The following is a 24,092-nucleotide window of genomic DNA, read 5'->3' as shown; positions in this document are numbered from 1 at the left end:
CCCTAGATAGAACCATTGCTTAGTAAGCGACCAAACTCCTCTGACTTTTGTGATGTTAAGAGAGGAGCTTTTGGGATTGAAGAATACTTGTACATCTTAGAATGTATAATCTTGAGTATTTTATTACTTTCCCGTTTTAATTTGCTTGATGTACTTTACTTGTTAGTTCATTTTTAAGAAAAATATTTTTTTTTGGTAATTCTTTAATTTAATTTTCTATATGACATGTTCAAGACCATAAAATTCAAAAGTCTTTTCTACTTTCTTAAACTTAATATCTAATCAAAATCATATAAACAAATTGATATGGATTCAAAATAAGATAAATTGACCATAATTCTTTCTTGTATCATACCATATTTTTTCTAGGTGATTATTACATATAGGAGCAATTACTCATCTAGTAAACAAATAAAAGCTTTATTCATATGTTGATGAGAACAAATATGAGTTAAAATAAGCAATACACTATATTCAAATTATTCATCATAGTATTTTATTGGAACCTTACATGACAAAACAAAACAAGAAAAGTGTTTCATGTACAACCAACAAGAGAGTCTCTAATAGAACACAACTCTCTAACAACCTCATTGATGCTTTTTCTTTTACTTGAATCATACATTGAACAAACAATTCCAACTCCAAATAAGGAGATTAAACCCTCTACCATTTTTTGCCTTCTCATGAATCTTGGAAATGGAGACCTATCTCTGATTATTTCTATCTCTTCAAAATTTAAAATTGGATCTACTATTTCAAGTGCTCCATCAGGTATGGCATTCCTAACAAAATCGTGAAGGCTTAAATTGCCGCCAAACATTTCATCTGTTGGCCTTTTACCGGTTAACATTTCAAGTAAGACGATACCAAAACTATACACATCACCTTGAGTTGATGGTTCGCTTCCCATCCCATACTCTGCAATGAAAGTATATTACAAAATATTAGGATTGGATGTTTGTGGGCAGCTATATATATTTCTCCGACTCTTCAAAAGTTTTGCCACACTCATGTCGAATATTCAAAAAATAGACTGCTTTTTTGAAAATTCAACACACACCTATAACTTTAACCCTCGTGTTGTGACCTAAGCTAAATTCAAAATTGATATTTCCACACTAATTTATTTTTGGAATATGATCATTAATTATTATATGTGAAATTTACCTGGAGCTATGTAGCCAATAGATCCTTTAAAAGTTGTAGAGCTTGTCTGAATTCTACAAGTGGTTTCATCAGTGAGATGTAGGAATCTTGCCAATCCAAAATCTCCAACATGGGCAACCAACTCATTGTCAAGGAGAATATTGCTTGGTTTGAGATCACAATGAACTATTGATATTTGACAATCATTATGAAGATAATGTATTGCACTAGCAACATCAATAGCAATATTGAGCCTTTGTAGAAATCCCAACCTTGTTGGTTGAACATTTGGTCTTGAATTATCTGGATGCAACCAGTCCTCCAAACTTCCATTGGCCATAAACTCGTAAACCAATGCCTTGAATTCGTTGCCACGATAATCAACACTAGAACATGCAGTAAGTAGCTTAACTAAATTCCGATGTCTAACATTTCTCAAGGCTTCACATTCTGCTATGAAACTTTTGATAGCTCCATATTGTAAAAGATTCATTACTTTTATAGCAACATGTTTACCATCCATTTCTAAAATTCCCTTATAAACATATCCATGACTCCCAACACCAATCAAGTTGCTCGTAGAAAACCCGTTGGTAACTTTGAGAATACTTTGATAGGACATAGCTATGAGTTGGTTTAGATTTTTATCTAATGAAGGAAATGTTCTTTTGGACCTTCTGAATCCATAGAAGAAAAAGGCACAAACCATAACAACTAGCCCCAAAATTCCTAATATTACTAAAATAACAAGCTTAAAGTTTATCTTCTTTGAATGACTGAAGTTGCAATTGGGAAGTTTCAAGCCAGGTACACCACCACAAATTCTAGGATTTCCAACGAAAGAAACTACACTCACATTCTCAAAGATGCCTCTTTCTGGAAGGGCACCTTCAAAATCATTAAACGACAAGTTTAAGAAATGCAAGGCAAATCCTTCAAAGTACTTTGGAACCATACCTGATAGCTTATTACACGAAAGATCTAATACTTGAAGACTCTTTAGTGAACTCAAAGTGGAAGGAACAACCCCGCGAAATAAATTCCTTTTCATTGTTAAGTTAACAATTGTCACACAACTTCCAAGTGTACTAGGAATTTCACCAGTGAGATAATTCAAAGAGACATCTAATGATAATAGATTTTTCTGGTTATCGATTTCTTTGGGAAGGGCGCCAGTCAAGTTGTTACTAGAAAGGTTGAGAACAACTAAGGAAGAGATGAGACAAATTTCTTTTGGTATTGAACCGATTAAATTGTTTTGGTTTAGGTTAAGATACAACAAATTTTGACATTTTCCAACACTTAAAGGTATTCTACCTCTAAGATTGTTATGATCAAGATTTAACTCTGTTAAAAGGCTCAGATTTGCAATGGAAAAGGGTATGCTACCTGAAACTCTGTTGTGGGACATGTGTAAATATCTTAGCTTATAAATCTTCCCAATAGTCGGAGGGATGATACCTGTGAGTTGGTTTCCACTCAGCCTAAGCTCTTCCAAGTTGACGAATTTCCCAATCTCTATCGGGATATGTCCTGAAAACCAATTGCTTGACAAGTCTACATATGCCAGATTACTTGAGAGGTTGCTGAAAAACTCATGAAATGTCCCTCCAAACGCGTTGTGTTGAAGATACAGACGGTTCAGGTTGGTTGCATTTGTTAAGGAGGACATGAGGGTCAAGTCATTTTCAAAGTGATTATTATCCATGCCTAATAAAAACAAATTATGCAACTTATCGAACCTAGGAACACGTCCTCCTAAGTTATTTTTGCCAACAATAAGGTACTCCAGTCCTGTGAGGTTGAAAAGTGAATAAGGAAGCGATCCACTGAATCGATTCTCACTAATGCTGATACACACCAGATTAGGAAGATTGATCCCTAAATCCCGAGGGAGAGTACCTTCGAGTTGGTTAACTGACACATCAATGACTTTCAAGGAGGTAAGATTGAATAATGAGCTCGGAATTTTACCAGATAACCTATTAAAGTCCGCGTCAAATATTTTCAAACTTTTCAGTTTCCCAAACTCATCAGGGATTTTACCCTCGAGATCATTATCCAAAAGGTACATTTCCAAGAGACTTGAGAAGTTACTATAAGATTTTGGGATTTCACCACTGAGCTTGTTGTAACTGAAATCGAAATATTTGAGTTTGGTAAGAAAACCAAGCTCCCTCGGAAGCACGCCTACAAGATTGTTCTTGTACGCCCATAACTCAACGAGGTTAGTGCAAAGCGATAGATTGACTGGAATATCACCATGCAATGAATTGTTTTGCAAATATAGATGGCTTAATCTTGTCAAACGGCCTAGTTCAGGAGGGATATTGCCAGAAATAGTATTGTTTCCGATGTCTAGTCGTATAAGGAAGCTCAAATTTCCAACAAAAGGTGATAACACACCGGTGAGCTTCTGGTCAAGAAGGTTTAGTTCAGTGACTCGTTGATTTCGCGTTCCACATACCACACCATGCCATTGACATAAAGGAACAGACTCATTCCATGAAATCAAAGATTCAAAGGGATCAATTATTTCATTCTTGATGGCAAAGAGAGCTTGAATATCTGTCATATTATCTGATTTTGAGGGAGAACTCATGAGTGTGAAGAAAAATAGGAGAAGAAAATAGGCCATGGTTAACTGCTCTATTTTTTGACTAAATACAACTTCTACGATGGATGCATATATATAGGTAATATTCTTAGAAGTTGGAAAATGTTTTAAAATGTCCTTAACGTATTAGAAATAGTTCAGAAATGTACTCATTTCACCTATTGGATCAAAAATGCCCTTAACGTATAGAATTGATTCAAAAATGTCATTCTTTCACCTATTGGATCAAAAATGTCCTTAACCTATTATAAATGTGTTGGGTAATGCCAACATCCCGCCTATGGCAAGGTCCATGAGGGGCTAGAGTGGCCCGAGTCGGAGTCATAATCGAACATGGCGCTTGCGTGGTGGATTTAGTTAAGAAATAAAATTGCGGTTTTGCTATCAGCTATAGCTTTTGACATAATGGTAGGCGTTTGATCCTAAAAAAAATGATTCAAATTTGCTCTCCTTCTACCTAAAAGTATGTTTATCAACTATTAAATACTATTTAATATATTTTATCAATAAATATAATATTTTTACAACATCAAAATATTTTTAAAAATTCTTTTTAGCCTTCAAATTCAAATAAATTAAAACTCAAATTTTTAATTCATTTTACTTCTATTAGCCTCTTAGTTATATATTTTTTTCATTGTCTAATAACTTTAGTCTTTTAAAATTACTAAATTTTTTGTATAAATTATGTTAACTGATACTGTATTTACACTTAGAAAAATATTCATCAAAAATTATCTTTTTATGGACATACGTAATGAAATTCCTCTTTTCCGTGACTAAGACAATGTTTTATACAACATCGATTCGGATTAATTCACACATTAATTCATATCTTTTATTTAAAGCAAATACTTCTATTTGGTAAGACAAACAAGCAATAATTTTTCAAAAAAAAAATACAAATAAAAAAAACTAAATAATTGTCAAAGTACTGTTAAAAAAATTATTGGCATATATAATTAGAATTAGTAAATTCTTTAGTCATTTCTAATATGTTAAGGGAATGTTTTGATCTAATAGGTAGATGGAAGAACAAATTTGAACTATTTCTAATAGGTTAAGGGTATTTTTGATTCAATATGTGGAAAAAGGACATTTTTGAATAATTTCTGATATGTTAAAGGCATTCTAACCCAATAGGTGGAAGGAAGGGAAAATTTGATCCAACAGATGGGAGGAGGACATTTCTAAACCATTTCTAATACATTAAGAGCATTTTTGAACTTTTTCCCCTTAGAAGTTGGCTCCATGTGTAAGAGAATAAGTGAACCTCGTATGCAGATTCAAGATTTGAAGGTTATGGATTTTATATTGATGTCTCAAGTCTATAGTAATAATATAGTGAAATATTTATAGATATTTAGTAATTTCTTACTCAGTTCGTCCCAATTTATATGATATTAAAAATGTTGATTTTAAAAAAGTAAAGTGTTTGGTCAAGCTTTCGAGAGAAAAATAAGTACTTCCTTCTTAAGAGTAGCAAAAGTGTTGATTTTAAAATAGTAAGGTGTTTGATTAGGCTTTCAAGAGAAAAATAACTACTTCGCCTTCTTAGGAGTAGCAAAAGTTGTGGCTACAAATCATTTTTAAAAAGTAAGGTGTATTTGTTACGAAGAAAAGTATCAGAAAAGGCCCTTTGTCAAACTACTTTGACAGGAATATCAAGCACCTGCTTTGAAGTTTCCATATATAGAACTTTAATAAATTTTCTTCTAACTTGTAATATACGAAATAACAAACACCTCTTGATGTTTTGTCTAACCACACAATGGGTGGTGTTCTGGGAGGCAGGGGTGGAGGTAGGGAGTGTAGAGTGATGGGGATGGGGGCTACGAAAGTGGAGTGAACATGAGGTGTGTTGGAGGGTGGAAAGAACAAAACTAATGTAAAATATCATTTGTAAAACTTTTTAAAAAAAATATATTTTTTAAATATTTTGACCAATCAAACATAAGAAAATTTATGAAAAATATTTCCTGAACACACCCTAATTTCTAGAAATCTCTACTCTAGAGTTCTCTACAAACTCTAGAGAATTCTAAGTCTTTCAAAACTTCTCAATAAACTTCTACAAAAATCTAGAGTCTTCCACTAACCTCTCCAAAACTCTAGGTTCTTCTCCCTTCTTCATGATCAAGTGGTGGGTTATAACATAAGGGACACTAGGTGATTAGCTTATTGTATATACGTAAATATTACTTCTTGTGCACACACTCTGTTGAATAATAAAATACAATTCCAAGATAATTTTCCAAAGTTGAATTGGAAGTAAGAAATATATTTAGTACAAGCATTTGTTGGTTTCAAATCACATGTTAAGACTTTTGTGGGCTAATACAACAAATGTAAGATTGTTTTCTAGGATGTTTATAAAATATTACTCCTTTCCAAATAATACCTTGGAAATTTTGACAAGAGATCTTGTATTCACATTATTTTTTAATATTAAAGATTTAATTTCTTCGTTATTATGTCCTCACACATAAATTATTTTCGGGAAAGTTTATTTTTCACATTGTTATCACAATTTTCTCTTCCAGTCATGACTAATATTTTGCTATTAATTTCTTCGTTACTATATCCTCACACGTAAATCATTTTTGGGAAAGTATGCTTTTCACACCATTATCACAATTTTCTCTTCCAGTCCTGACTAATATTTTGCTATTAATTTCTTTGTTACTATGTCCTCACACATAAATCATTTTTGGGAAATTTTGTTTTTCACACCGTTGTCACAATTTTTCAATTAAATTAAAAAAATAGTTGAATCCTTACCTAGTAACATTGGAGAGTTGATTTCTCAAATGAATATCACTGAATTAATAGTTAAAAATCTAAAATAATAACTATTAATTGAGTGATTATATGAGAAATCAATCGAGTTATACATAAAAATTTAAATATCACAATATTTCATACGGAACTGTAAAAGCAATTGGGATTTGACATCACCCTCAGTTGTAGACTATAGACGTTGGCTATCCAAAGAATAATTTTATTTTTTAAAATACATTAAAATCTAAATATCACAATATTAATAAAGAAAATATCATAAAAGTTATTAAAAGTTTTCTTTTCTATAAAACTTGTAGTATGTATTTTGCAAATTTATTATGTCAGTGTCCATATAGAACTTCTGGTGAAATGTCAATAAAAGATTTGAATACAATTAGGCCTAAGGAGTCGAAAGTGATTTCAATTTTAATTCAATTTAAATAAAATTTTATGACTTTTTTTTATATCATTTTGAGTGTAGACATATGACAATGGTTGAAAATCTACAAGCTTAAGTTGATTTGAAATGGATTTACACTTGACTTTTCATTTCAATATTGAAATTGTGTCTATTTTGTATCGAGTTGGGTAGTGTATCGGGTGCCGGTCATTTGGATTTGGGTAGTGACAATAATAGGTGTAATCAATTTCATTTCGGATTTACAAGTTAAACATGCCTCAAATGGAGCAATGATCCATCAACAAAAGCACGTCATGTAATTATTGAAAAATTACCCCATGGACTCCTCTAAATCCAAGGAAACTCAAATTTCAACCACCCAAAGATGGATTTGGATGAAGATGGAAAGAATATGGAACAAAAATTATCTAGAGGGATGATTGATTCACTCCTGTTTAACTACTGACACACGTAACATTGTTTTTTCAGTGTAGATGCTTGTGTCAGATTTTAAGAAAATTCAAAGGGATCTCATTTGAAGATTGTGAAAATGATATTTATGGTTATGGTATATATGTTTGCAACTTCATGTTGTGCACAAACTCTTGTGGATCGTACAATAGTTGAAAGACTATGGCATCATGTTGATTGTATGCCCCTTTTTTGTGAGAACACTAGTGCTATTAACATAGCGATGAATCCTTGCAACCACAACAACAATGTATATTGATATATGGCACCAGTTCCTCTTATCATATGAATTTCGAGTGAACAATCCAGGCTAGGAAGCTTGAAACCATCTTATCATATGAAATTAGAAAGTCCGATCAGAAAACATTTTTTTTTTTAAATGATCAATAACTTAGCGTAGATATAACAATATATTACAAGCTAATCAATTTGATCAAATGTCAAATACATGACCAGCAGATTAGATTATTGAACAACAGCTCGTCGTAATGACATTACACTAATGGTTTTTCAGAAGACAGGAAAAGTTGAAGTACACAGCGATTCTACTCAAAAGTTACGATTATTACCCTATTATTTTGCACGATTATGACGCATGAGTAATGAAAGGTGCTTATAAAACTATAAGGAGTGAAAGTATCTAAGTTAAAGGAGCTTCCCTTCCTTTATCACCTAGCGGCTGAGAAGAATCAGATAACAGGTTAGAAATGCATCAATAAAGAACGTTGAGAGTAAGTCAGCAGCTACCATCACTGCCAAATTGCTTTTGGAGATCCTGGAATGAGACTGTGGCTGAGCCCCTCTTCTTTGGTTTCTGCTGAGAATGGTGTTCCGTCCATCCAGTCATGTATATTATCTGAAAACACAATCAGGGTACAAACATAGTTCACACAATTATATTACATTATACTGTATCAAAAGAGGAATATTGTGCTGATTAGCCCAAAAAAAGATGATGTAGTTAACCAAACCCGAAAAGATCACATTGTTGCCACTAACAATTTAGTAAAAAACAGTTCATTTGTTTTCAAGTCTTGGTCCTACTCACTAAGAAAGAGCTCAGCTGTGTTACTCCAGATGAACTAGCTATACAAGCCAATTCAGATTTAATACATCTTTAAGGTCATTTCATATTGGTGCACTTGCTTCTACTTGAGATTCTATAAGTCAAAACATTGCTATTCATATGAAAATATTTTTTTTTGAAACCTATTTAGTGACAGTCATTCAAAAGTGGCCCGGGAGTTTATGGAAGGTACCAGCTGGGATCAAACAACAACATACCCAGTGAAATCCCACAAGTGGGGGTCTGGGGCCAGCTGGGATCAAAAGTTTTAGAAATGGAGAATCATTATCTTCTCTGAGAGTTCCCATCAAGGGTCAAAGCACAGAATGAATCAAAATAGGGGAATGATTCAGGAAATGAAGACAACTGGAATCCAGAGGTGGTCGCAACAGATGGTACTAGAAGCTGACCCTTAAAATCCAGCAAACAGGCGAATCAGATTGCAGGGGTTACTATCTGCATAGGTGGGCCAGAATTTTAGGGCTATCAGCAACAAATGTGGAGGCTACCTCGGAGTTGTAGAAGAGACAAAGCATAGAACACATCTTCACTGGGCTAGGCTATGCATCAAAGTACAGAGAAAGACCAGCCAGAGACGATAGAAATTAAGGTAGGGTAGTGTGTTATCAGGTTCTGGTTTGAGTTGAAGATCAGATTAAGATTTCCAAAGCTGGTATGAACTTGGTGGAAAACCGGCAACAGGAAATATGCCTGCTGAATTCCGAGGGGAAGAAGCTTTAGAGGGAGTGCACAATGGGAAGTGAGAAAAGAATGGACATCTCAGCCCAGCACATGTCAATAAAGCAGTCTATCCTATCTAATACTCAAATCAGTCTCCCCATCCAGTAAAATCAAATCAAAAGGTGGGTGTCACAAGATTGATATTCAAATTGATGAGCCATATGAGGTTGGGCTGAGCGACTTCTTTAAGACTGACAGATTGTATCACAAAAAAGGCCCAAAAAGGACTAGGAGGAGAAAAGGAATTTCTATCAACTGTGTTGGGCCTCTTAGATTTATGTATTTCTGATTTTATTAAGAATGTCTCAGATTGAAGACAGGGATCCAGACCCAGTTCAAATGGAAATTCAGGCTAATTTGAGGTTAGAAGCTACTTCCGCAGTTTCCTAAGATCAGACACTACCAACATCTTTAGTGGAAGTAGTCCCAGGGCAGCTGGAATTTGACCAACTACAGATGCAAGAGGATATTCAATAACAAAATGGTTCAGGCACCTATACTTCCAAGTGATGCACATTGGATACAGATGTGGAGATACCAGCAGGTTTCAGAGGGAGAAAGGTCCTCACTGATTCCAAATTAAACTCTCCTACTACAACAGTACGATTCTGATTCTACCAGTAATGGATACTGTGAAGAACAAGGCTTACAGGTGGATCAGGAGAAACATATTGAGAACTAGCAAGCAGCTAGGAATTACTTCAAATGGTGTGAGAAGGAAGCCCTCATACTATTCATTAAACTGGATGCAAAAAGAGCCTTGAAACAACAGCAGATTGGCGTAAGAACACCGAACAGAAATTGTAGAAAGGCGACGGACAAGCTTAAAAAGCTGGATTCAAGATCAACTATGGGGAAAGTTCCGAGATAGCAGGAGTAGGAAGAGGATAGTCTCATACAAATGAAGATTAAAATCATTTCATGGAACTTTGGGGATTAAACGATCAAGAATTCAAAAGAACCGACTCTTGCAATGCCACTTCAGAATTGGAAACCAGACATGGTGTGCATCCAGAAAACAAAGGTAGAACAATGGACCACCCAGCTAATTAAGCAGATTTTGATTGTACACAGGCAGATTGGAGGATTAGAACCATCAGGAAGCTTTTTTTTTAGGGGTATAGTTACTTTATGGGATTAAAGGTAATGGTCATGCATGAGAATTCCAAGAGGGAAGCTTCACATAATCATGCTTATTTGAGAGTGTTAATGAAGAGTTTAAATGGGGCTTCCTAGGGTGTAACAGAGGAAACTTATGGTTGGAATCGGTAGAATAGGAGGTCTAGAAGATGCATCGTGGGTTTAAGAGGTGACTAAAACAACAGATAAGACGAAGAAAGGAACGGATGCAGAAGAAGAAGGAGAACAAGAGCAAAGGAAAGATTAGAGAATTTGTACAGGAGATGACTCGTGGATCCTCCTCTACATAGTGAATTTTACACGTGGTCCAGAGATGATAATAATTCCCAAACATAAAGAATTGACAGGTTTCTCATGTCAATAAAATGGGATGAAGCTCTTTGAAAAATCAAGCAGAAACTTTAGACTACGGCGTTTTTAGACCACAAACCTTTGATGCCGGAGTGCGAGATTGGGAGCCAAGTCGCACTTACTTTAAGTTTGAAAATATGTGGCTAAGGGTGGTAACTCCTGATTTCAGACATCTAAAGACAGATATAAGAAGGCGGAACAGAGAAGTGTTTGGCAACCTAGAGGATAACAAAAGCAGAATCTTGGAGGAACTTACAATCAATGAACAACAAGCAGAGACTGGCAGAAATTGAGAAGTAAGAACATCCTTTAAGAAGGGTAATATGTTGGAGCTCCCTTCTTCTTCCTCAACCTTAGCTTCACTTAATTCTATTGGTGGACATGGACCAGTGCCTAGCAACTATTTGCTTTAAAATATATAATTTTCAGCATCAAATCCTCTTAAATCACCTGAAATGTTGCTGGAATTGTGCCATCTTCGGCCGCAAACATTGACTCATAAATAGCTGCTGTGGCCAGGGCTGTCTCCTTTTTCAATACCTAATCCATGGAGAAGATGGATGTTAGAGTGACAAAACCAATAAGACAATTAATTAAGTAATTTGCATTCTTCTCAAGTTGAAAAGACAAAGAAATTTCAGCAGAAAACCACCTTGCTCCTTTGCAGTAGAGCACTAGTTTCGCCCATTGCACGGAGATGTTCTATCAACTCCAAAGCTGGCACACAAGCAAAACGAAGAAAGATTAATCAATTCAATATAGAAAGACTATGTAATTGAATGAGTGTAGAAATTCATATTTCCTCAATGGCATTTGCAGAAGTGCTAGCTTATCCACATCCAAAATACAAGAAAGTTAATTGCTACTCCGAACAATAATATAAAGGGGCATTTCTAATGATGACCACAAAATGATCACGCCACACCCGGTCAAGTACATATTGGCTACACGTTTTCTCAAAAGCTAGAATCTTAAACTCAAATTGGCAAAGAAATTTTTAGAATCGTGTGGAAATAAAGTGGTCGGACATAAATGAAAATAATCGGATAAAATGCGAGAGTGGAGTGAAGTGGAAATAACAAGGACACTAACAGATTTAGCCTTATATTTTTATATTAGTAGCAGTTTCAAGGGGGCTAAATCTGGCTTTAGACTTTGACAGACCAGGGCCGTAATCTACCAGTGTTGATGCACCTCTCTTTCTTCCAAGCTAAGCAAAACAGTATAAAGGCAGTAGCTGTATAAGTGTATAGAATTGATAAGACTTACAAAACTAAGCCAACCTGCTCCTGCTGGATACATCAGTCAACCCAGTACGAGCTTTTATTCATAATAAAGCTCAATATATTCGAGTGATAAACTCTTGATTTTTTGTATAACATGTTCAATAATAAGAGCGATGCTTAGTCCTCTGAAAGATCTGACCTATTGGTCAGTGGTCACTAATGATGATGCTACCTAAGATACTAGCTGATAAATAATACTAGCGAGCCCAATGACAATTTTATCTTGCCCATAAAACACTATCTAAAAGGCAAAGACACTTTTGGTTGTTAAGAAGGTGGGTAGATCCTCCATGAGAATTCTCAATGATCCATCAAAAATAGACACAAATGAGAACATCAGCACTGGGGGAATTCTAGTTTGCAAAAACTCTCATACATAAGCCTGCTACCATTGAGACTCATCCTGAGAAATCCCTCTAAAGGAAAAGAAATGAAATATACATTGCACACTGCCAAAAGAAGGGGGGCAGAAGAATGCAACAACTGTCAAGGTTCTAAAGCTCCAGATATAGGAAAGAACTAGTGAAACAAAAGCTTTCAGATTAACTGAAGCAGGGTTAATTTTGAATTCCTGGAAGCTGTGTTGCTCGGACTCTCCAAAATGTTGTCACACCCATGACAGATCCTCCAAAAATGCACACTACTTATAAAGTATCAAACATAGACCTATTGGCAACTTCGAAGAGTATGAGCAAAATAGCCTGAAAGTGTATGAGCCCGTTTGGATGGGCTTTAAGTTGGTCAAACCAACTTATAAGCCCCTTTTTAGCTTTTGGACGTGTTTGCCTAGTGCTAACTTTAAGCCATAAAGTTCTTAAAGTCGGTCAAAAATGAAAAGTTAGGATTTCTAACCTTTTTTTTTCCAAGTGCTTAAAGCCATTTTGTTTGACCATGGAAATTACTTTTATATCCCTTATATTTTAACTAAATTCTCAAACTACCATTTTTATTCTTTTAACCCTAAAATTCAAACACTTATTTTCAACATAAGCACTTTTATCCAAACACGCAACTGCTTATTTATAAAAATAACTTTCAGCACTTCAAAGTTCTAAAAGCACTTCATACATAAAAGTTACTTTTTTAAGCCCATCCAAACGGGCTCTATATATCCTGCAGAACCATAAAAGAAATAATTTTTAAGTAGATTACTTTACATGCATTGAGTGTGCCACATTGAGAGACGTATCTAAATCAAAGAGAACGGAAGAGATACTTTAAAGTGCAAAAGCAGGAGATTGAAAGAGGCAACGAGTTAAGCATAACCTTTTTAAGCCCTATAAAATGACTGGTCACACAAAAGCTTTAAAAAGAGATTGATGTATAGAAGTCTTCACTTGCCTGTTGTGCATAACTTAAGAGAATCTTTTTTCTTCTTAATGGACTGGTGGTCTCTTTATATGACTTGGGCGATCCTCCCCTCATGAGCTAGCTTTTGAGGTTGAGTTAGGCTCAGGTGTCATATCTTTACATAGTATCAGAGATCACCAAGATACATAATCTAGAAACAGTATCCAGCCATGCTGAAGAAACGATCTGACGATGGTGCTATACTTAGTTCCCTTCATCCTATTGAGTATTGGAAATATCATGAAGTGCTGATTCAAGATTGGAAACCCTAGTCCCCAAGAAGCCTAATTTCTCCTTCAATTGCTGATTATGGGGAATATCATGAAGCGCTGATTCAAGATTGGAAACCCTAATCCCCAAGACGCCCAATTTCTCCTTCAATTGGGAAGACAGACATAGTCGATCAGTCCATAGATCTTTGATTGCCTCTCTAGACTCTACATATGTACCCAAAACTGTGAAAGAGGCTTTGAATCATCCTGGATGGTCTAATGCAATGCTTGATGAAATACATGCCTTAGAGGAAAAGCACACATGGGATTCGGTGGATTTACCCAAGGGAAAGAAATCAGCGGGATGTAAGAGGGTCTTCACAGTAAAGTTAATCCAGATGGTTCTGTAGCAAGACTCAAAGCTAGACTTGTGGCTAAAGGATACGCTCAAACATATGGGGTAGATTATTCAGACACTTTCTCTCTCGTTGCCAAAGTCACTTTTGTTCGCCTATTCATTTCTCTAGCTGCTTCTAAGAATTGGCCTTTACATCAGTTGGATATTAAGAATGCGTTCCTTCATGGTGATCTTCAAGAGGAAGTGTATATGGAGCAACCACCCGATTTTGTTGCTCAAGGGGAGTATGGGGAAGTCTGTCATTTGAAGAAGTCATTGTATGGCTTGAAACAGAATCCCCGGGCTTGGTTTGGCAAGTTCATTGAGGTAGTTCAGGATTTTGGGCTGAAAATGAGCAAATGTGATCACTCAGTCTTCTACCGACAATCAACAATCGACATTATCCTCCTTGTTGTATATGTTGATGACATTGTCATCACGGGAAGTGATTATGCGGGGATTCTTTCCCTCAAGTCTTTCATGCATACTAGGTTTCATATAAAGGACTTGGGCTAGTTGAAATACTTCTTGGGAGTAGAAGTGAACAGACGTAAGAAGGGAATTTCTCTGTCTCAGAGAAAGTATATTCTTGACCTGCTTGCAAACACTGGAAAGTTGGTGGCCAAACCCTGCAATACTCCAATGGTACCCAATGTACAGAAAGATATAGAAGGTTGGTTGGGAAGTTAAACTACCTGACTGTGACTCGTCTAGATATTGCTTTTGCGTTAAGTGTTGTTAGTCCGTTCATGTCCACACCTACGGTCAAACATTGGGAAGCTGTGGAACATATTCTATGTTACTTGAAAGGAGCTCCTAGACTTGGCATATTGTATAACAATCACGGTCATACTTGTGTGGAGTGTTTTGTAGATGCTAACTGGGCTGGATCCAAAATTGATAGAAGATCTACTACAAGCTATTGTGTCTTTGTTGGAGGGAATCTAGTATCATGGAGGAGTAAGAAGCAAGTTGTTGTATCTCGATCCAGTGCAGAATCTGAGTACAGAGCTATGTCGCAGTCTACATGTGAAATTACATGGATACATCATCTCTTAACTGAAATTGGGTTAAAGCATCATAAACCAGAAAAACTTTGGTGAGATAATCAAGTTGCTCTTCATATTGCCTCAAATCCAGTGTATCGAGAAAGAACTAAACATATTGAAGTTGATTGTCATTTTATTCCTGAGAAGATTCAGGAAAATCTAATTTCCACTGGCTACGTGAAGACAGGAGAGCAACTAGATGATTTGTTGACAAAAGCGTTGAATGGAACTCGAGTTGATTACAAGTGTAACAAGCTGGGCATGATCAATATCTATGCTCTAGCTTGAGGGGGAGTGTTAGAGAATCATAAAGTTATATGTTTCCTTGTATATAATATTCTAGCTGATTTTTACAGATTTAGATATCTAGTTTACCTTAGTTAGCCTTTTTTTTACCTGTATTTAAATCATTGTATTCCTTGGATAATATACATAGAAGTTACTCCATACTTTTTTTGTAACAGAACAACTCTACCAGGTCAATTCCATCTCACCTCACAAGAAAATGATAATTAAGAATAGTATAAAAATGAAAGAGAACTCCATTTGGAAGACCATCAGAAACTTGTGGTCAGCTTTCAGTAGCAATATCACTGGATTGGCCAAGAAAGTATGAAAAACCTATTCCCTGGCTTATTTGCTTATTCTCTCTAAGTCTTCAAAAACAAGCACTGGTAAGCCAAGGATGGAATTTGTACTTTAGAAGATTATTGAATGATTGGGAACTAGACAGAGTCTCTACCTTCCTCCAAACTCTTGAATCTTTCAAGGGTACATCAGAAACCATATATAAATTATTTGGAAGCTGAATATCAGAGATGCATTTACAGTAAAGGCTGCATACAGGAATAACCATAATGCTTCAATGACTGATGAAGCCTTGGAAACACATTTGCAGGGTCAAAATCCCTCTCAAAGTATTCCTGTTTTGTTTGGTTAGTGGTGAAAAAGGAATGTTTAATACATGAGAATTTACAAAGAAGAGGTTTCCAGATTTGCAGAAGATGTTTCTTTGTGGACAGGAAGTAGAAAATAATGCTCAATGCAAATCTGTGGCACATGTTATTTTCTATGATTGCGGTTACTTGGGTCGTGCCTAGAACCACACTGGAGCTTCTAAACCACTGGAAGGAAATTGGTACAAGCAATGAAGAGAAAGACAGATCGAAAATCATCCCAGCTTGTATATGGTGGATAGCATGGAAAGAAAGGAACTCATCAAGATGTTTTGAAGACAAAAGCAACTCCATTAAGAAGATCAAGATGAATTGTCTTTCCTTGTTTTATTTTTGGGTAAACAGGAATTTTTGGATGATGTGGGAGACCTGATAGACTAAATAGGTACGCTCTTTTTGAGTTGTACATACAGTTATCAGCATTAACCAGGTGCTGATTTTATTATCAAATACAAGCCTGTTACCTTTCTAAAGAAGAAGAGAAGTTCAACACCTAGAAGGAAGTATGTCCATATATATGATATAAGAAAACATTACAGAGAGCTAGAAAATTGAACAAGCTAAAAGTGGAGAGCAAGGCGGCACAACAAGCGCAGTACCGTTGAAATCTTAATTAATATCCAGAGATGGATTCATGCAATGTACAGGAGGTTCCTGCCAGGCTGTCTGCTCGAATACGAGGTTGGAACCAAAGCATGAAGCATAACACTTACCACTGCTATATTGAACAGTATACTCATCAACATCAACCCCAGGAAGAGTAAAGCCTGCCCTAGTCAAGAGATTGCCAGCATCACGCACCTGCAACAAAAACAAGAATATGCTGTTTCACATGATGCCTTTTCTTTTTGGTAAGTTTCTCTTCACACAAACCTTTTCTTCATCTAATTAACATTATACAATAATTATCAGTTTATAGCTTCAATAACCAACAATGAAGTAATAGCTGAGTCTTCAATTGCCCAGATGGAAATGCTCTTTATAACAATTAGACAGATTCTGCTCATGTTTCCAGTGTTCATTGTGATTGCAATATATAACTGCCTCCTTAAAGTTTCCCCATTCCCCAGGGATGGAAGAGGAGTACAAGGTAAATAACAAGAAATGATACGTTTCTGCCAGAGAAGCAGGTAACTCTTCAGCAGATCATGAGCCTTTAACGTGTAAGTAGAAAACAATGCACATTGCAGACTGCAGTTGAACAGAATTTCACTGGACCGTCCACACACTGAAATCGACATTAGACAATGAAAAAATCCTGCCTCATTCCATATACTCCGACACTTCCTTCTCTCAAATAGCAGTTTAGTAAAACTATAACCACTCAACATGCCAAAGTCAGACTACCTTGAAGGAAAAACAATAGAAATTGGGTATCCTGAAGAGTAAAAATCTTATTATTTTTTTGAGAAATGTGAAACAATTGTGTTATACGGGAATGTTCGTCAATTGAACTAAAACAGAAACTTAACATAGAAGAAATTTGGTTGACCCACTGATATGAAACAAAAAAGTAAGAGCATAGTCAATTAACTAAATTCAACAAATTCAGCTCATGCAATACGTCCTTAAGCACTAAGACCTATTATTCCAAGAAAAATACACCATGATACAGTGGCCAAAATTGGTCACCGTGCCAAACTGAAATTTCTAGAAGTGCCTGTTGTAAGATTTTATAAATAATAAAAGATTGTATATGAGATTGTTAAAGATGCATTACTCTAGGAATTTCAATTGTTGCTAGTGTTAATTCAAATTTAGAAATCCTAGACCTATGAAACAATTTTCAGAATCAGTGTAGAGACAAATTTCTAAACTATACTTGTGCCAAGGGTGATAGTCGGGGACTGATGCCTCCTTCACGCTCCATTTGTGCAATAGTGCAAGCTATCCGCAGCTCCCTAAGATAATAGCAATAAGATGACAAACATTAGGTTCTACAAACATAGAGACTGTATGCACTTGATATAATGGTAGTGAAATACTTCAATGTTTCTCCACCAAGAATAGCTGCCAAGAATAGGCCATCTGGCTTTAAAGACAATCTGCACTGGTAGAAGTACAGTTATAGTAAGTGTCTTGGTGATATTGTCATTTCGAGTTCAAGAATGAAAAAGGAAACGACTAAATACTAGAGGGAAATGTAATCTGTCTGAGTCCAACCAAATACAGCAAGCACCTGTATCATTGCCCCAGGAAGATCATTTGTCCAATGGAGTCCCAAGCAGCTAATGACCAGGTCAACAGAACTTCCCGTGTGAAACAACAGTATTAAAAAGGGATGTTATTCCTTACTCTGTCAATAAGGTATTCCAATCATTCATTAAGGACAACATCAGAGTTGCACGTACTTTTCTTTCACGGGCAGATATTCTTCATCACCAATAATGTATGATGTTTCAATGTTATCATTTGGAAGTTGCTGCTCAGCATCTTTACACAATTTTACCATGTCCCGTGATGTATCCATCATAAGTAATTTCTCAATGCCACCTGAAAAGTAACAGGTATGCCCATAATCATGCTCTAGCTTCATGGAGCAATATAAGCATGTTAATCAAATGGTTTGTGAAGGTCAAAATTGTTACTCAATTCCAGCATGAGCTAAGGTTAGTTTGAGCATTATTTTTGGTTGACGGGCTAATTTCTTCTAAGAATCATATTCCCAAGTGACAGAAAATTAGTGACAGATGAATGAATGAATGAGATCTATCTTTATAATGGAGACATCTTATGGAGTACTGTTATTTTTTCGTCTATTGAAAATGCAAGATAATTATGTATGTAGTTAATTCAAATAGAGGATGCCCAAAAAGGTTAGAAGGCTAAGTGAGGCTGAAGGCTTCCGAAAATATCTATTCAAGCATTACTAGTAATTTCTTCTTTATATATCAAAAATGAACAAACAATAGCAAAAAAGGTTACTTCCACACATCTCGATAAATAAATCCCGGTTACCTGCTTCCTCCCACCGGTATAAGTACCATGTAACTCTGTCCATAAGACTTAGGTAGTTGGAAACAAATCACCAAGGCCCTAGCGTATTTTATCTCTACTGGAAGTTGATCCTTGGTCTACCAAAACCTTTCACACTTAATTGATCACTAGACCACACCTCTGGGTGCAAGAACTGTTATTCTTTATACTGGGTTTTCAAGTCCTTGATATGCATATTTGGTCCTTTTTCTTTCTGTCTCTTTTTTTATGACAAGTGAAACCCGCAATTGCTACCCTTTGGTTGTGCACAGGGTAAAACTCCGCTCCTATGTAACAGCGATCCGTTTTCTATCTCTTTCTTTCTACTTCTTAAAAACAATGGTATATTGGGTTTTCAAGTCCTTGATATGCATATTTGGTCCTTTCTCTATCTCTTTCTTTCTAATTTTTAATAATAATGGTGTTAAACCAACTTGCGCGCACTTCGTCTATTTAATTGGATACTTGTACCCTCTAACAGTACAAGTATTGGATAACTCCATCCACTGAGATTTAGAAGAAGAGAGCAAACTACCTAACTTTTTGCATCGGATGGAATTCTAACTCAACTTCACAAGCAATCTCATACTCCTCCATTTCAACCATCCTATTTTTTTGCTTTTCGTTGCATCTTGATCATCATGCCATTCCACTAGGAGATTGCATACCTTAATCATTTAAGTTAGGTACCACAATTGTTTTCTAATTTCGCCTCACTTATATTGTAGTTATAAAAAAATAATTTATTAGATAAACGAATTCAAGGGTGGTGCAACCCCAGGTATAGAACACCCAGACGGAGGAGACAAAAAATCCATAGAAGTAACTGCTTCAAGCTAATATGATTTTCGTAATTAATAGTGTGTTACACATGTTTAACTTCTACTACACTGACTAAAATTTCACTATTTTCCTTAACAATTATTCTATCAAAATAAAAGCATCCATTTTTTTTTTCAAAAAAGTATGTTTATTATGAAATTTTTGAACTGACAAGTCAAAATCCAAGTGATATCAAGAAACAATAGTTAAAACATGTGCCTCAAGAAACTTTCTTCTCACCGCGTCCGCGCAGTAATCGTCTGATAGCTTCCAGAGAACCCCCCATACACAATGCCGAAGGAAATGTTTTCTTACAGTCCTGCAAAATAAAAAGATGTCAATCTTGAACTCCTGTTAGATGAGACACTATTAACACACTAAATTCATCAATCTTCAGAAGAGTCAAATACAGAGCATAGGAGTAAAGTAATGACATCATGAAGAGGTGAATTAATTCTTGTTAGCTTGAAGATGTAGCATTCAGTTGAACCAAGGGATGCTCAATCTAATAATGACCCATTTGAGGTAGGATGCTTAAAAATATGGCCATGGTTTGCATATGAATTTTCGAAGGATTGGCCAACAGTTTACTACCCTAAACCCTTTCCAACAAGTTGTAATTCTATGAAGTTCATTATTAGATGGTAGAATATGCTCTTAATGTTCTAACTCATCTCTCCTTTTGTATGTCATTACTTTCTCTTCCCTAATCGGTGTTACTGTCTACTTTTTTTGTCAGTGTCAACCTTTCAGCATGTATGGGAAGAAAAGTTATACTCAAAACAAGATTGATCGGAATGTAAAAGTAAAAATTAGTTTTTTGCAGTCTGGTTGAAACAAACTAGTGAGGACATGACTCTAGATAGGGAAGTATGATGGTCAAGATTAGGGTAGAAGGCTAGTAGGTAGCCGAGTGTTCTCACACTTATATGGGAGAGGTAAGGGGCTAGCCTTCTCCACTCCTCTTCTCAGTATTAGTATTAGTATTATTTAGTAGTGGTGTATTCTCTTCTTCAATGTGTATTACTATCTGTTAATTCATTTGTTTTGTATCTAGTTTTTTTGCTGTCATATTTACAATCCAGATTTGATTTGAGAACTATTATTTTGAGCCGAGGGTCTATCAGAAACATCCTCTCTACCCCACAAATGTAGGAGTAAGGTCCGCGTACATCCTAACCTCCCAGACCCTACTTATCCGATTACAATGGGTATGTCACTATGTTGTTGTTGTAAACCAAAAACCTCACAAAAATTTAAACACAGTTGTTCGAGTAAAAGTAAGGAAAAAAGAAGGTTAAACTGAATACCTCCAACCGATCCAGTAGATTCTCAGCCACTGTATCAACAAGAGAGTCCTTTGGCTTCATCAACCACGCTGCTCTATCACGCTGCCAACCATGTATATCCAACAGAAAATGCATATTATAAATGAATAAGTAAAACTGAAAATTATAAACAATTAAATTTTACACAAATAATTTGGATGTTTAGGGGAGATATGGAGTTGTGCAATAGAAGAAGCTTTACTTGCTTGCGCTTAAGATGGCGATCAAATATTTTGAGTTTAGAGCTCTGAAATCCATCTCCGGCATCAGCACAGTAGGATCTTAGGCCTCCCAGACGAAGAGCTATGCTTCTTCTCATTGCGAATTAACTTTGCAATGGCCCTGTTTTAGGTCAGACCGACAGAAAGTCCGATATTTATCAGCTAACCAAAAGTCCAGCATTACCCTATTTGTGTTTTCAGAAAATTTTAACATAATCCAGAAAAAAAAACAGTAATGGACATCGGATATTCAGAGTTTCTTCAAAGGAAAAGCACTAGATTTTCCCCTGTACTTACCAAAAAAAGTTATATTTACCATTCATCATACTTCTTTTTGATATATTTGTCCTTCGTCCAACTCTGAGCACACATTCACCCCTAAACCGTTAATTCCCCTTGTTTCCCATCTTCATTTCTCACAATTCAAAATCTCGTCCAGATTTAAGTTACTATACGCGATTCACCCATTAAACCTGACCCAATTTGCAAAATAAACACATCCAAAATTCCCAAAACTCAACACGAAAGGCAATTATATTTAGGTTGATATGGAAAATCTTAGCAGAATAACCTAATTACTCAGCAATTCAAAAGAAATATCTATGACATTAACTAAGAATCAATAAATACAACAGATTTAATCATACTGAAATGAAATAGTAACTGAATAGCAAAAATTCAAAAACAGTGACCTTTATATAGATGAATTTTTTGAGCTTATATTACAGTAAATTATGTTCGCCGGCCACCTTTTGACTGAAACATTCGCCGCTGACTTCAACGGCGACCTCGTACAAGAGCCGCGACAATTATGTTCGATGGAAAAGAAGAGGGAATATGGTTAATTGGTTACGAAGCTGCAGCAATAGAGTTTTCATGTGGTTTTATGGTGGATAAAAAAAATAAAGGGCAAAGATGGCCAAAAAAGTAGAATATTTATTATTAAATGCCCATTATTTTTATATCCCTTTTGCCCTTTTTTTCCTCTGTGATACTATCTATTACTCCCCTATTTCATATTAACTGAATTTTTAAGGTAATGCACACATATTAAAAAAAGTATTCAATGACAAAATTTGAACTATATTTTTTTTATTACCCTTTTGTTTAATCAAACTCATATAGATGATTAAAAAATTACAAAATTTCATTAATGAAAAGGATAAAGATGGAAAAAGTTTTAAACATTTCTCTTGAACTTTGAATAATTCAACTATTTTAAATAATAAAAAAAACTCTAGAAATTCAATTAATATGGAATAAAGAGAGTACATTATATGAATATACTATAATGGTATCAAAGAGTAATTGATTAGTATCTTTATTGAATGACTTCTTCTTCCTTCTTGATACCATCAAAGTATAATACACTTTGTTGTATCAAAGAGTAACTGAGCATTGTTTTCATTGAGGTTTGCTTCAGGCCTTTGATGATTAATCAATCATCCATGATACCATTATAGTATATTTATATACTGTCAATATATCATTGATGTATGTTTTAATTCTTCAATATGTTAATTTATAAATAGTTAAAAAATGAGTCATAACTTAGATACAATATTTTAAAAAAATTCAAAAAGATTAAAAAAAATTATAAAAATATATTTTCTACTAATTTAGAGTTTAATGAATAAGACTGACTTTCATAATTTTCTCTTAATTATTTTTTATTTATTTCTTAAGAAAAAAGTTCAATCTTATATGATACTAATAGGGTATCAATATACTGATGGAGTATCACAGAGAATTAAGCTCAATCCAATATGATATCAATATACCGAAAAAGTACCATAGAAGATTAAGCTCAGTCTTATATAATATTGATATGGTCTCAATATACCTACGGAGTATCATAGAGGATTAATTCATAGTTGTGACGTTGACATCATGCACGAAATTAAAAAAAAAAGTGGGTAGACGCATAAATAGTTTGGGTCATGAATTTATTAAGGATAAACAGTTTTGGTTGGGTCCAATTTGGATAAATAGTTTCACTAATGAGTCTAGTTTATGTAATTTACCTTTAATTTTTGTCCTTTAAAGCAATAATTTTTAATTTTTATCTTTGCTTTTAATTTAATTAAAATTTATAAATTAAAGTATTCTTAATTATGAACTAATTTTGCAAGGCAGAAAATTAGAAGATTTTTATCTTTGTGTAGTATCTAATTCGCAGGGCATAAGTTACATGTTCGACCTTTTAGAGAACTTTTTACCTTGTCCAATATAAATTTAGAGAATTTCTATCTTATTTGACAAAAGTTCACTAGGATAAGTTATGCCTTTAAGAAATAACTTTGTGGTTTGAAACTAAACTTATATATCTATCAATATGAGTTCAATAGAAACTAAGTTATATCATAATTTATGGATTATGAATATTTTAAGGCATAATGTTCTGAAATTGAATTTTTGTTTTGTAAGGCATAATTTTTGTGTTGAGAATTTTCTCTTGTATTTTTTGTGTTGGGAAGTCCGGTGCACTAAAGCTCCCGCTATGCGCAGGGTTCGGGGAAGGGTCCGACCACAAGGGTCTATTGTACGCAGTCTTACCTTGCATTTTTGCCAGAGGCTGTTTCCAAGGCTTGAACCCGTGACCTCCTAGTCACATGACAGCAACTTTACCAGTTACTCCAAGGCTCCCCTTCTTATTATTTAATATGTTGAAATATAAAAAAATAAAAATAATTAATTCAAAAAGATAAAAAAAAAAAAAATTATCCTAAAATAGAGATATTCGTGCTTGAATGATCCATAAATAAATTCAAAAGTGATG

General features: G+C 34.9%; 2 protein-coding genes across 3 annotated transcripts; both read right to left on the bottom strand.

The window, feature by feature from the left end:
- Window positions 1-538: 538 nt before the first annotated feature.
- Window positions 539-3,724, bottom strand: LOC129875804 (probable LRR receptor-like serine/threonine-protein kinase At3g47570). The gene is made up of 2 exons (XM_055951039.1): window positions 1,171-3,724; window positions 539-921 (listed from the first exon to the last, which is right to left on the bottom strand). The coding sequence occupies exons 1-2, from the start codon at window positions 3,722-3,724 to the stop codon at window positions 539-541; spliced, it is 2,937 nt and encodes a 978-aa protein (XP_055807014.1).
- A 4,059-nt stretch (window positions 3,725-7,783) lies between these two features.
- Window positions 7,784-22,216, bottom strand: LOC129876618 (putative methyltransferase At1g22800, mitochondrial). 2 transcript variants are annotated; one of them, XM_055952100.1, is made up of 12 exons: window positions 22,063-22,204; window positions 21,295-21,434; window positions 21,075-21,155; window positions 20,005-20,083; window positions 18,318-18,459; window positions 18,146-18,215; window positions 17,952-18,016; window positions 17,789-17,867; window positions 16,680-16,767; window positions 11,369-11,433; window positions 11,167-11,256; window positions 7,784-8,274 (listed from the first exon to the last, which is right to left on the bottom strand). In XM_055952100.1, the coding sequence occupies exons 2-12, from the start codon at window positions 21,409-21,411 to the stop codon at window positions 8,155-8,157; spliced, it is 996 nt and encodes a 331-aa protein (XP_055808075.1). In that variant the 5' UTR covers window positions 21,412-21,434; window positions 22,063-22,204; the 3' UTR covers window positions 7,784-8,154. The 2 variants fall into 2 exon arrangements, with proteins under 2 accessions (XP_055808075.1, XP_055808074.1); XM_055952099.1 differs by having other exon boundaries at window positions 7,785-8,274; window positions 22,006-22,216.
- Between the last annotated feature and the right edge of the window lie 1,876 nt (window positions 22,217-24,092).

Source organism: Solanum dulcamara, chromosome 12, assembly GCF_947179165.1.
Source record: "Solanum dulcamara chromosome 12, daSolDulc1.2, whole genome shotgun sequence".
In the NCBI taxonomy this organism is placed as follows: Eukaryota; Viridiplantae; Streptophyta; class Magnoliopsida; order Solanales; family Solanaceae; genus Solanum; species Solanum dulcamara.
The sequence above is the reverse complement of the archived record's forward strand: the minus strand, read 5'-3'. Positions and strand labels throughout refer to the sequence as shown.